The sequence below is a fragment of the Coenobita brevimanus genome, chromosome 23 (genome assembly GCF_032717465.1).
Source record: "Coenobita brevimanus isolate Jiangsu-jjx chromosome 23, ASM3271746v2, whole genome shotgun sequence".
In the NCBI taxonomy this organism is placed as follows: Eukaryota; Metazoa; Arthropoda; class Malacostraca; order Decapoda; family Coenobitidae; genus Coenobita; species Coenobita brevimanus.
This window is the reverse complement of record NC_136976.1, coordinates 54,943,023-54,955,812: the sequence shown is the minus strand read 5'-3', so window position 1 is coordinate 54,955,812 and position 12,790 is coordinate 54,943,023. Positions and strand designations below refer to the sequence as shown.

The 12,790-nt window shown below is 45.7% G+C and overlaps 1 protein-coding gene across 1 annotated transcript in view; it reads left to right on the top strand.

The window, feature by feature from the left end:
- Window positions 1-201: 201 nt before the first annotated feature.
- The window catches only part of LOC145392978 (DNA damage-regulated autophagy modulator protein 2), a 75,035-nt gene continuing 62,446 nt past the window's right edge, over window positions 202-12,790 (top strand). The window contains exon 1 of the mRNA XM_080267276.1: window positions 202-272. Within this exon, the coding sequence (XP_080123402.1) occupies window positions 202-272 (71 nt within the window). The remainder of the gene's footprint in view (window positions 273-12,790) is intronic.

Genomic DNA, 12,790 nt, shown 5'->3' with positions numbered 1-12,790 from the left:
TATCGACCATCTTACCATATTTTGTAAAGAGCTGTGTGACAGAGTTTTTGACCAAGAAGTAGTATAATGAGCCAAGATGTCTTAGCAAAGTAATGTTCTCCATTTGCGAGACACATAATTCTTTTCTGTTTTATATTTCTCTGCTGCAGAAGCTGTGAGCACAGTCTGGGACTTCAAGATTGTTCCTGGGACATCACCAAGATGGAGACATCATATTTATACTTGCTTCCTCTCTCAGTCTTCGTCCTCTTCCCGGCCACTTTCATTATCACGTGGGTACTTGCTACACTCTGCAGATTACTGAACGGAAATCTGTAGCATAAGTATACCAGTAATAAACCTTTCAGAAATCTTGGTACATTGTTTTGTGTTTATACATTACAGAAAACAGTGCAGTTTTGTAACAAAGAGAGCAATGTACTGTGGCTAGAAGCCAATACAGCTCTGACCTCCCCATCATGGAGGCACTCTATACACACCTTTACAAACCCGCTATTGGTGACAAGTTCTTCTGTTCAGCTTCTGTGTTTTTATAGGTTTGAGTATATTCTTATGTTAAAAGGTTATCTGAATTGTTTTGCTTTAACTCAATACAATGTAGCTTTTTAGTATACGAACATCCCCCCCCCCCCACAAGTGCATAGCTTAGGAAGGATATCCATTCGTCTTAGTATATTGTTAGTTAACATTTTTGATGCAAAGTTTGATCAAAGACTGAAATGTTTTTACCATAGTTAAAATATATTATTACCTTTAAGCAACGTTGGGTCTGGTTAGTACTTGGATGGGTGACCGCCTGGGAACACCAGATGTTGTTGGCATCCCTGCGTGTCATGTGGGGTTGGTGGAGGATTAGTGCCCCTCCCTGTAAAAAACAATTAACTCTAAGCCCTTGGCCACCCCGTGTGGGATACATGGCGTCTGGCAATGAATGAATGAATGAAAAGTCTGATGATGAGTGAGGTATTGCAAAACATCACGTTAACTCCTAGAGTATGCAGTTCTCCAGCCTCGACTACATCCCTGGATGCAAAAATAGGCCTATTTTTCAACATTCTCAAAGGTTAAAAGTTTTATGCCCGATTTATAGAGCTTGAAATTACACACCTGGAAATGCAAACCCCACCCTCCTAGACCCAATAGTTACCGAGCTATGGCCTATCAAAGTTGATAATAGTTACCTTTCACGGCCCCAGTGAGAAAGAAAGTACATCGCTCGCACCTGTTTTCTTTAGAAAAATACTTACAAAAATCACCAAAATCAATATTTTTTGGTGTGTATAGATGTTATAAATCATTGTAATGTGGATAGAAAAAAATAAAATGGGGACAAACCCCCCCCCCCAATAAATATGATAAATAGTAAAAATTATCCTCCCCTCCTCTCCTCTCCCCATTCCTCCAGTCCGTCCCCTTCCCTTCCCTTCCCTTCCCTTCCCCTCCCCTCCCCTCCCCTCCCCTCCCCTCCCCTCCCCTCACCTCACCTCCCCCTTTCCCCTCCCCCCTCCCCTCTAGTTAGGGAAAATGGTCATGAACCACCCCAATGAAAATATAATAAATAGTAAAAATTATCCTCCCCTCCTCTCCCCTCCCTTACCTCCAGTCCACTCGCTCTCCTTCCCTTCCCTCCCCTTCTCTCTCCTCCCCTTCCCTCCCCTTACCTAACCTCTCCTCCCCCCTCCCACTTTTCTCCTCCCCCCTCCCACTTTTCTCCTCCCCCCTCCCCTCCCCTCTGAGCTGTCAGATTTAGCTAGGGAAAATAAAATTTCTTTTTGGAGTGGGTTTCAAATAAAGACGGCTAAAATTGTGGTGTCCATATCTGTATGCAAAGACACGAATAAATTACAGGTAATGATTCAAAAACACGTTCCATAAAGTGTGAAAAGTACGCAAAATATTCGAGGCCGGGGAGGTAAAGATACTACATGCTAGGGGTTGGGGTGGGGGTGGTGGTGGTGGGAGGTGGTAAGGCCAGGAGGGGGTGTATGGGGTTGGAGGGATGGGAGGAGACCACCACAAGTCACAAAGGAAGGGTCTCAGTGGAGTACAGGGACATGGAGGGAGGGTAGAGGGGAAATATCCTCCCCCCAGATGATTCGGGGGGGGGGGAGACATGGGGGGATCCATATAGGAGGGTGGGGATGCATGAGGAGGGTGTGGGAGGGGTGTTGGTGATGGTGGTAAGAGCAGTGGGAGGTACGGTAGTAACAAGGTAGTGGGGTAGAGGTATGTGGTGAAAGGGAGATGGGGGGTACACCCCCACCACCTGGGTACGGGCCTGGGGCCCCCCTCCGGTGTGTCCAACACTTAGTTGTGATTGGTTAGAAGCCCTCTACATCACAGCCGGGGTGGAGCCAATTGCCGCCAGATTTTTGTGGATGTTGCATGATCGGCATTGCTCGTCCTTTTAAGAAATTGCACAAAAAGCTCAGGAATGGCTGAAGAACATTTAAGTGGAACAAAACTTGGACGCTATCACACACATTCCTCACACTGTTGTCAGAGCCCTGTCTCAGTTGTAAACACGTGATTACTTTATCGACATCACAGTTTTTTCGGCATAAGAAATATTAACTCTTTATAAGGGTTTCAAAACAATTGATATTTATTCTAAAATACAATATTAATAAGTATTCAGTGTTAGGCTAAATTTCAATGCTGTAGTGCAATATATTCTTTCGAGCCGAATGGGTTTTGGTCACTGTTTTGCCCGTCGTGTCCTCGGCAGGAATCCGTTCAGATGCATTCCAAATGCCCGTGCTATAATCAGGAATTTTACCACGTTACCGTTCCGATTAACCATCGTATCCTCTGCAAACTTCGTATGAAGTGCCGTGTGAATAAGTTTCGCTTAGCCTGTCTTCAAACTCAACGCATGATAGTGGTCTTGGGGTGCATGATAGCATGTATGGTTGTGCATTTGATGTGTGCGTGATAGCAGATAAGCGTGATAGCTGAACGCGTGATAGCAGGGGGTTGAGTGTACAGTGCTCGACAAAAGTATTGTGCGCCCGGTGCCCCTCCTACAAAACAAACCTTTCAGCTGTGGAAAAAACATGTAAATACAGTAATTCCTCTAATATCCGAACGCCCAATATCCGAACATCCCCACTAACTGGACATAATCGTCCTGGGATCCAATATTCCCAAAATGGGCCAAAAACCACAAAAAATTAAAAAAAATCTGACCTTTTTTCCCACCCGTAATTTGAAATTGCCGCCTGGTGCCGAACAGCTGTTACACCATGGTCCCTTCACCCCTTCCTTCCTCCCCCCTCCCCCCGCCCCTGTCAGGGTTGCCATTTGGTATTTTTCATTACCAAGTGTGGGCCAATTTGGTAATGAAAAATTCGTTTGGTAATGAATCAGAATAATCTATCTATCTATCTATTGCCAGATGCCTAAATCCCGTTTGGGGTGGCCACAAACAAATTGCCTCCAAGTCGCCCTGTCCCCCGCCATTTCACTCCCCTGCTCCCAGCTCACACCCCCCTCTCTCATATACCTCTCCACCCCATCCCTCCATCTCATCCTCGGCCTCCCCCTCCCTCTTTCCCCCTCCCTCTTTCCCCTTCCACCTCACTCACATACACTCTCTTCGTCAGTCTTTCACCCTCCATCCTCTCCACATGGCCAAACCACCTCAGTGTGTTCTCATAACGCTTCCTATCACATCCACATCAACACCACAACGCTCCTTTATATCCTCATTCGTCAGCCTGTCTCTCCATGTGACTCCACAGGCTCCTCTTAAATAACTCATTTCCACTGCTCTCACTCTTGACTTGTGTCCTTCCAACAACGTCCAAGCTTCACTTCCGTACGTTAGAGTTGGTATCACAATACTGTCATGTAGTAATTTTTTCACTTCCATGCTCACTTCCCTGTTTCTTATCACTGCTTTCAAGGAACCAGCAACCTTTCTTCCCTGCTGTACCCTTTCAAGCACTTCACCCTCCAAACCTCCATCCTTACTCATCACACTACCCAAGTACTTAAACGTACAGTAATCCCGCATATTTCGCGGTAGTTACGTTCTTGTAACCCCCGCGAAAATTCAATTCCGCGAATACTCTGTTAACAATTGAATCTTACACTTGTATCCACCATGCTGCCCATCAGACAGTCCACGTCCATACTGATTGCGAGACAATTCGCCGTCAGACAATTCCCCGTCAAAACATGGACGATTCCCCTTCAGAACAATTCGCACCCTGGACGATTCCCCGCCATTCTATAAATATACTAATCAATACTTTCATCAATATACTTATTATTAATTAATCAATACTTTAATAACTATATTTCAGGGGGATCCAGCAAAGTCTATGTTCAGTAGCGTAGGTTCTGGATATTACTTATTAGTTGCACCTTTAGTCAATAATTAACTTGTTTCTTCCTTGCTGTAGTCGCCTTTGAATTATATTCTAGCATCTCCCATAGCTATCTTCATTAATGAAGGCGAATTGTTTTGTGTTTGTTGTGACTGCGAATTGTCCCGAAACCTCCATACTCATCCCGAAATACCTTCTTACAAGATTGAAAGCACATACTCCATTATGAAGGAAAAACTTAAACACCGTACTGTAATACACAATTATCTACACATTTGTTCACAAAACAGTACAAAATAAAAAGATGCATTAACTGGTGATAGCAAACACTCGCACGGTCGTTTCTTAGCTTGTCCAGTAACACAGTTTTCTCTGCTAAGGTCATAACTTTTCTTGATCGTTTTGTCACTTTGGAGTTCTTACTAATTGTATTATTAGCCTTTGGTGAGGCTGGCTTACGTCCTGGGGCCATGTGGAAAGCAAGTGGGAGGCAAGAGGCTCATATCATAGTGTGGTTACAAGCACACCAGCCACTTAAGACAGTCAGGCGTGGACTGAGGAATGCGGGACAGAGAGCAGTGTTGCCATATCCAAACAACGAAATTATGCTAGGGCAATGAAAAAATTATGCTAGATTGAGCAAATTTGTTCCAAGTAAAAAATGAATTATGCTAACTTGAAGCTAAATGATAAAATTCTATACATATTCGTGCAACATATTAATTATGTATTGTTTACTATGAAAATATTAAAATGAACCTCCATACAGTAAGAGGATAAATATCGGTATCTGCCCATACTGCTTTTTCCCACGAAACTTACGTTTTTCTGATGGATTTTGATGTGATTCATTCGATTTTGAGCATCATTTCCGTCGGAAATAACCAGATTTTGAGATATGACCCCCCCCATCCCCCTGAAATAATGGGGGATCTTTGGGGAATCGGGGGTTATAGGGAGGGGGGGAAACACAGAAAATGGTCATTTCCGACTGAAATGAAGCTGAAAATCGAATGAATCATACCAAAATCCATCGGAAAAACCTAGGTTTCATGGGTAAAGTACAAAGCTCAAACTTATCCTAACCTAACCGAACCAAACCTAAAACCTAACCTAACCTAACCTAATCCAACCCAACCCAACCAAGCCCAAACTGAAAGTAACCAACTATTCAAACATCTTCTTACCTTATTCATCTCTCTCTCTCTCTCTCTCTCTCTCTCTCTGATTTGTAGCTTTTATAAAATTATTCCAAAAATATTCCATTCCATTCTAAATTATGCTAGAATGATTCTAAAACTTCTAATATGCTAAAAAATATTACAGACTCGAATATTTGATCAAAATTATGCCAAAAGAATAAAATTATGCTAGATATGGTAACACTGGCAGAGGGGCCACGGGAAAGGGACAGAGGGTGGCGTGAATTTACCGCGCTACAATTGGAAGCTGCGGGAATTTCAAATTTTTTGTTTTCTGTATATTCAAGGATATTTTTGTTGAACTTATTAATGCTAAGAAAATCCGCGAGAGGGCAAAACCGTAGACAAAAAATCCGCAAAAAATGCGGGATTACTGTACTCACATTTTCCATTTCCTCACCATCCAACCTCGCTGTACATTCACTGACTTCACCTCTCTCAAAGACCATCACTTTACTCTTCCCTACATTCACCTTTAGATTCCGTTTCTTACACACACTCTCAAACTCATCCACCAAGCCTTGCAGCTCCCCTTCGTGTTCACTCAACAACACAGTATCATCTGCAAACAACAGTACAGGGAGTTTCCAAACACTATCCTCTCTCACCATGGCCACTCCAACATCCACTACCCTACCTTGTACCTCTTTTATTACCCCATCCATGTACAGACTGAACAACCATGGAGACATGACACATCCCTGTTTCAACCCAACCTTCAAAGAGAAAAATTCACTTAGTTCACCATCCACACACGCTGCAGCCTTCGCACCATCGTACATACTCTTCACAGCATTCAACAACTTTCCATCTACTCCCTATATTCTTAACACTTTCCACAATCCTTGTCTATCCACCCTGTCATATGCTTTCTCCAAATCCATGAGAGCCGCATACAACTTCTTTCCCTTCTCTAGAAACTTTTCCACTAAAGATCTGAGAATGAATATCTGATCTACACAACCTCTTCCCTTCCTAAAGCCTCCCTGTTCTTCTCCAACTAATTTCTCTGTTCTTTCTCTAACTCTGTCAATAAGTATCCTACCATACACTTTTCCTATTATACTAAGAAGACAAATGCCCCTATGGTTACCACACACTTCTTTTTCCCCTTTTCCTTTGTACAAGGGAATAATTATACCTGACTTCCAATCCTCCGGGACTCTACCTTCCTCCCAGGCCAATCTGCACATCTTCCACATCCATTCTACTACTATCTCTCCCCCATGCTTCAGCATTTCACCACACACTCCATCAATTCCTGGGGCTTTCCCTGATTTAACTTTCTTCATTGCTTCCACAACTTCTATCCTACTGATTTCTTCCTATCTTCTCACCTCCCTCCTTCTCCCAGCCATTCCCCAGCCACTTATACTTGCATTACTTCCATCCTCTACGTTCAACATTTCCTTAAAGTGTTCTCTCCATCTGCTCACTTTTTCTCCCTTCTCCACTAGTAATCTACCATTTTTATCTTTCACTCCCCTGCTAACTTCACTTCCACCCTGTCTTACTCTTTTCACCTCTCTCCAGAACATTTTCTTACAGTCCCTCCACTTTACCCTCAAATTTCTTCCAAATTCCAAATTCCGAATGGATTTTTCACATGTATGAGGATACACAGGATGGAGATGGTGGATTGTTTGCTCTCTCTGATTAATCTGTTACCATACATAGCGTGAAAATAATCAATATGTTGTTAATTATAAGAAGAGTGATTACATGTATTTCCACTTGTATATATAATTAGTGAAGAGTAAATGCTAGCTTTACGAATTTGGTAATGAAAAGTTAAATTTGGTAATGAAAGTTGAGGAGATTGGTAATGTGGCCGTTGCGATCTGGCAACTCTGTTACCCTGCCATCATCAACAGTCACAGTCTAACTCCGATCGAGAGCAGATGCTCATAGCAGTGCAAGCCACAGGTGCTTGTTTTTTGTGAATAAACAGTGAATAAACTGCAATACCTCGCCACTAGAATACACAGGAGTTTACAGTGTTGTGCAGTGTTAAGAAATTAGAATTTAGAGGTGCAGAGGATTAACTGTGGACTGCAAACTGGCAGTTCAAACCACTCCAGGAACCAGGGACTTGTAAGTACCCAGAATGTTTAATATTGTATAAACCCACCTCTAAAACTTCATTTTATGGATCCTTTGCATTTATTTCAGGCTTTTATGTCCCTTATTGGTGTGATTTGGGTCTTAAATAGGTGCAATGCATGTCCAGAGGGAGTTGTATAGGTGTTTCTCTGAGTTAGGGTCCATAAGTACAAGTCCAGGAGGCTGGGGCCCAATATCCGGACAGGACCACTATCCAGACCTGCCTATGGCTCTATTACGTCGGATATTGGAGGGATTGCTGTAATGCATTATAATTACCATTAATGCTTGGTAGAGTTTCCTTTGCACTTCTTCACGGACCTGAGACATCGTGGAAGTGAAAGGCCGAGGTTCCTCAGGTGCTGGAGTGATATACTTGTCCAGGACTCACGAATGGCTACTTGCAGCTTAGGCAGAGAGCTCACGTCCTTCCCTTGGAGATTCTTCTTTACGAGGTACCAGAGGTTTTCTATCAGGTTGATGTGTGGGCTATTGCCTGGTCAGTCTTTCATGAAGGAGACCTCGCAGTCATGAAGCCAGTTGGTGACCGATTTGGCTTTATGAGCAGGTGCACCGTCCTGCTGAAACACTCGTGGACTTGTGAGCTCGAAGGACTCAGGTAAATGATCACAAAGCAGCTCCGGGTAAACATCCTGATTCACTCTGCAGTTCCTGGGAAGCACAACAAGCTTCCCCAAACCCTTACCAGAGAAACAACCCCATACCATTAGTGAATCAGGGTGTATAACTGTGCTCTCCACGTAACGGGGGTCAAGCGGGTCACTACCTCTGCACCGGTACACTCGCGCTCCTCGATTACAGGTAACGGTAAACGTTGCCTCAACGGACCACAACACTGGCAACCATTGGTCCTCACCCTAGGTAAGGTACTTGTTAGCAAAGGCAAGCCTATGAAGTCGCTGGTTACGTGTAAAAAGAGGCTTTCTCACAGACCTGTGGCTCGTGTAACCAAGTCCATAGGCTCTTCGAGAAACCGTGCGCACTGAAACCTCGCCAAACACTTCCGGGTTGCTCTCCCTAATTCTCCTTGCAGTCACACGAGGATTAGACTCCACTGCACGTTTTAGCACATTAACAGACCTCGGGGAAGTTTTCCTGGGCCTACCAGACCGTGCTTTCTTTGTAGGAACATCACCACTGTTTTCCACTTGGTAATGGGCACACCACCTCTGCACTGTCGACCGAGCCACACCAGCCAAATCACTAATTTCCTTCGTGGTGTGGCCTGCCTCCTTTAGAGCAATGATCTGTGATATTATTTCACTTGACAATTCGCGGGTTGGGGCCATATTACAGTAGTGAAAGCCCAAGACAGGGAGGAGCGGCTGGGTTCCCCTCTCTCACGCAGCCCGCAGGCAACTGAGGCGCCAGCCAACCAGCGCGCAGTAAGGCCTCAGGCTCCCGTGACGTCATGTTAGCGCCCAAAACTTCTGGCTAAATTTTTTCCCCAAAAAAGGGGTGATTCTTTTTTCGCCAAAAGTATTGCGCGCCTTGACATAGGCGCGCAATACTTTTGTCGAGCACTATATATATATATATATATATACAGTAATCACTCCAATATCCGGATCAATAGAGCCATCGGTAGGTTCGGATATTGGTTTTGTCCGGATATTGGGCCCCAGCTTATGGACTTGTACTTACGGACCCTAACACAGAGAAACACCTATACAACTCCCTCCGGACATGCATAGCACCTATTTAACACCCAAATCACACCAATAAGGCACATAAATGACTGAAATAAATGCAATAGACACATAAAATGTGGGTTTAGAAGTATGTTCATACATTAATAAACATTCTGGTACTTATGGACTCTAACCGAACCTAACCTAACCGAACCTAACCGAACTCTGAAAAACCCATTCCTACTGCACATGCATGAGGTAAGTTTAGTATGGAAAGAAGTACAGTATGACACTTTCTGGTAAGTATAGTATGGGAAAAAATACAATATGAAACATTCTGGTAAATATAGTATGGAAAATAGTACAACATGAAACATTTTGGCTACTTACAGCAAGTCCCTGGCCACCTCGATGAATAACCGCCTCCTCTCGGACTCTGACAGTAAGAACGATTTCCTGAAGCACTTGCACTACACTCTTCCTGAAGTCTTGCACTGAACTTAGTCACTAACACACAGAAGTCCGTTCTTTTCACAGTGTTCACTTTAGTCCAAATAATGTTCCATTAAATTTAAGTGTTGCACATTAACTTTTCCCAAGTTTTTTTAAGTTTCCAAAGCCAAAACAAAGAAGGTTAGTTACGTTAAATTTCTTTTCTACTTAGTCTTTTCTCCCAACTTGAAAACCTTAACACAACACACCGTTTTTTCACTGCACAACACTCAAAATTCCCGTGTGGTCTAGTGGAGAAGTTCTTGCTGTTTATTCACTGTCAGAGCCCGAGAGTATCACTGGCAGGCGTCCAAGGGGTGCATCGGTGGGTAGTGGTGATGGCGTACCGACTACAGAAGACTCTGAAGACAGCCGCAAACTCACGTCGAGCGGTGACTCCACTGTAGCTGATGTGCTGGGCTGTGGCTCGGAGCATGAGGGCCTGTCTTGGGGAGGCAACGGAGTGGAACCAGGGCTTGGCACAGCGGGGGTCACGGGCCTGAAAAAACTGTCAATCGTTGACTGACGCAAGGACCGACGATTCTGGCGATTGATGATGCGCTGCCGGAAAGCACGCACTTCCTCCACGAGTCCCAAGGGCCCCATCTCCCTGTCGCAGTCCGGGTGTTCCAGGTAGTCTAGGACGAACTCTAGATGTTCCCGGAGTGCGCTCAGCTTGGGGATGGCTGGAGTAGTGTCCTGCTGGGCGGAGTCTGCATCATCATCGCCGTCGTCGGAATCTTCAAGTTCGGGACTGACACCAGCAACCGAAGACGCGATCTCGATATCAGACAACGTCTGATACCCAGGATCGCCCTCGTCGTCGTCCAACCACTCACGAACATCGTCCACATCAACATCGTCGCCGTGCGTACGTAGCCGTGCATGGAAGTCATCCACGTCAAACCCTAGGAAATCGTACTCCACATCTGTTCCGAGAAGCAGACGAGACCAACCATTTTCAAGAGTTTTCACAGGGACTTCCTTCCATGCACTAGCCCAGTTGTACAGCGCAGACTTGATGTTGTAGCGGCGAAGGTTTTCCAAAGTCCGCTTGCCTCGAGTGTCACGTCCTTCCCTGCGCTCGTCCTCGTCCTCGAGAACCACCATCACCTCGTCCAGGAACTTCCGACGGTACAGGCGCTTTGTTGCCACGATCACTCCTTGGTCCATTGGTTGAATGAGAGCAGTCGTATTAGGTGGCAGAAACATGCACCTAATACGGCCATTCTCAGCAACCAAGTCCTTGTCGCACGGGTGGGCAGGTGCATTGTCGAGGAGAAGGAGAGCCTTTACCTGGTCGCGAGGAATTCCCAGTGTCTTCGTCTGGTAATGTATGACCTCCTTGACGAAGTGATGGTGAAACCAGTCTTTGAAAATCACAGCTGTGAACCATGCTTTCAAAGAATGGTACCATACGACAGGAAGGACATCCATCACCCCACGAAGGCACCGAGGCTGCTTTGCACGGCCAACAATAACGGGCTTAAGCCGGTGCATGCCGTTAGCATTGGCACAACACAAAGCAGATATCCGTTCCTTAGAAAGCTTGCGGCCAGGTACACGCTTCTCCGTCTCATCGGCGAGAGTGTTCGTTGGCACCGAGCGATAGAATAGGCCAGTTTCGTCAGCGTTATAGACTTGACCGAGAGTGAGGCCCTCCCTGTCGATCAAGCCTTTCACCTTGTGCCGAAACTCGTCCACTCCATCCTCGTTAGCGTCCAATGCTTCGCCATGTGCTTTACGGTTAGTAAGGCCATGTCGCAACTTGAACGCGAAGAGCCAACCCTCGGATGCCTTGAAGTCTAGGGCGTCGTGAAGCCTTGCAAACTTCTCAGCAGCAGCCTTCAGCTCCGTTCCACGTACCATCACACCAGCTGCACGTTGCTGTCGATACCAAATCAACGTGGAGCGGTCGATCTCTGCATACTTGGGAGTAAACATAACCTTCCTCTCCACGTTGCGTTTGCTTCTCGACGAGAAGTCAGCCGTGTACTGCATGAGCTTGTCTCGGGAACGCTTGATATCAAACAAAGTCGACCGGGCCAGGTTGAACTCGCGGAGAATGCGAGAGGAAGACCAACCCGCATCAACCTTCTCCAATATCTCCCGTTTCTTCTCCAGAGTCAACACCACTCTCTTCCTTTTCTCAGGAGGCGGGGCCATCATCACACACACTAAGAGTAGGGCAGAGAGCAGCAGGAGGCCTTGCAGCAAGTACGGCACCACCACAAAAGCGAGCACGTGGGCAGCCATGACGAACAGCGCAGGTCCAGTCGCGGTGAGAGACAGGCGGGAAGTGGGGATGATGCAGCGGCGCTCTATCGGACGTCGGAGGAATGACGAACCAAAACAATGCTCTCACGCGGCGCGCGCGGCAAGTTCAAATTACGGACGGCAAAAAATCGGTTTTTTTTCCAATTTTTTTGGATTTTCGGACCATTTTGGGAATGTTTGATCCCAGGACGATAAGGTTCGGTTAGTGGGGATGTTCGGTTATTGGGCGTCCGGATATTAGAGTGATTACTGTATATATATATATATATACTGTATATACATACAGTAGTGCACCAACTTTCGCTACAGCAGGATTCGCGGAATCCACTTTCGCGGCATGCACCAAATATTCCCTAACTTCCACTTTCGCTTGAAAAAAATTGATTTTCGCGCACAAATTTTGGGTTTGGGACAATATTTTGAACTTTGAATTTCCTGCACCGCCCGCCCGCAACCCACCGCCATCTTGAATGACGTCATGTCAACACTCTGTCCACCCATTCCCGCCATTGTGTACGAGCGTGCTAGCTCCATTGTGTTGGATTCTCACGGTTCAATGGCCTCTACTATACCTGGTAGTGTGGGGAAAGGGCCTGGTGGTGTGGGGGGAGAGCCTGGTGGTGTGGGGGGAGAGCCTGGTGGTGTGGGGGGAGAGCCTGGTGGTGTGGGGGGAGGGCCGGGAGGCAGTGGTGGTGATAAAAAGTGGCCGGGACATTCAAAGTCGGGAGGA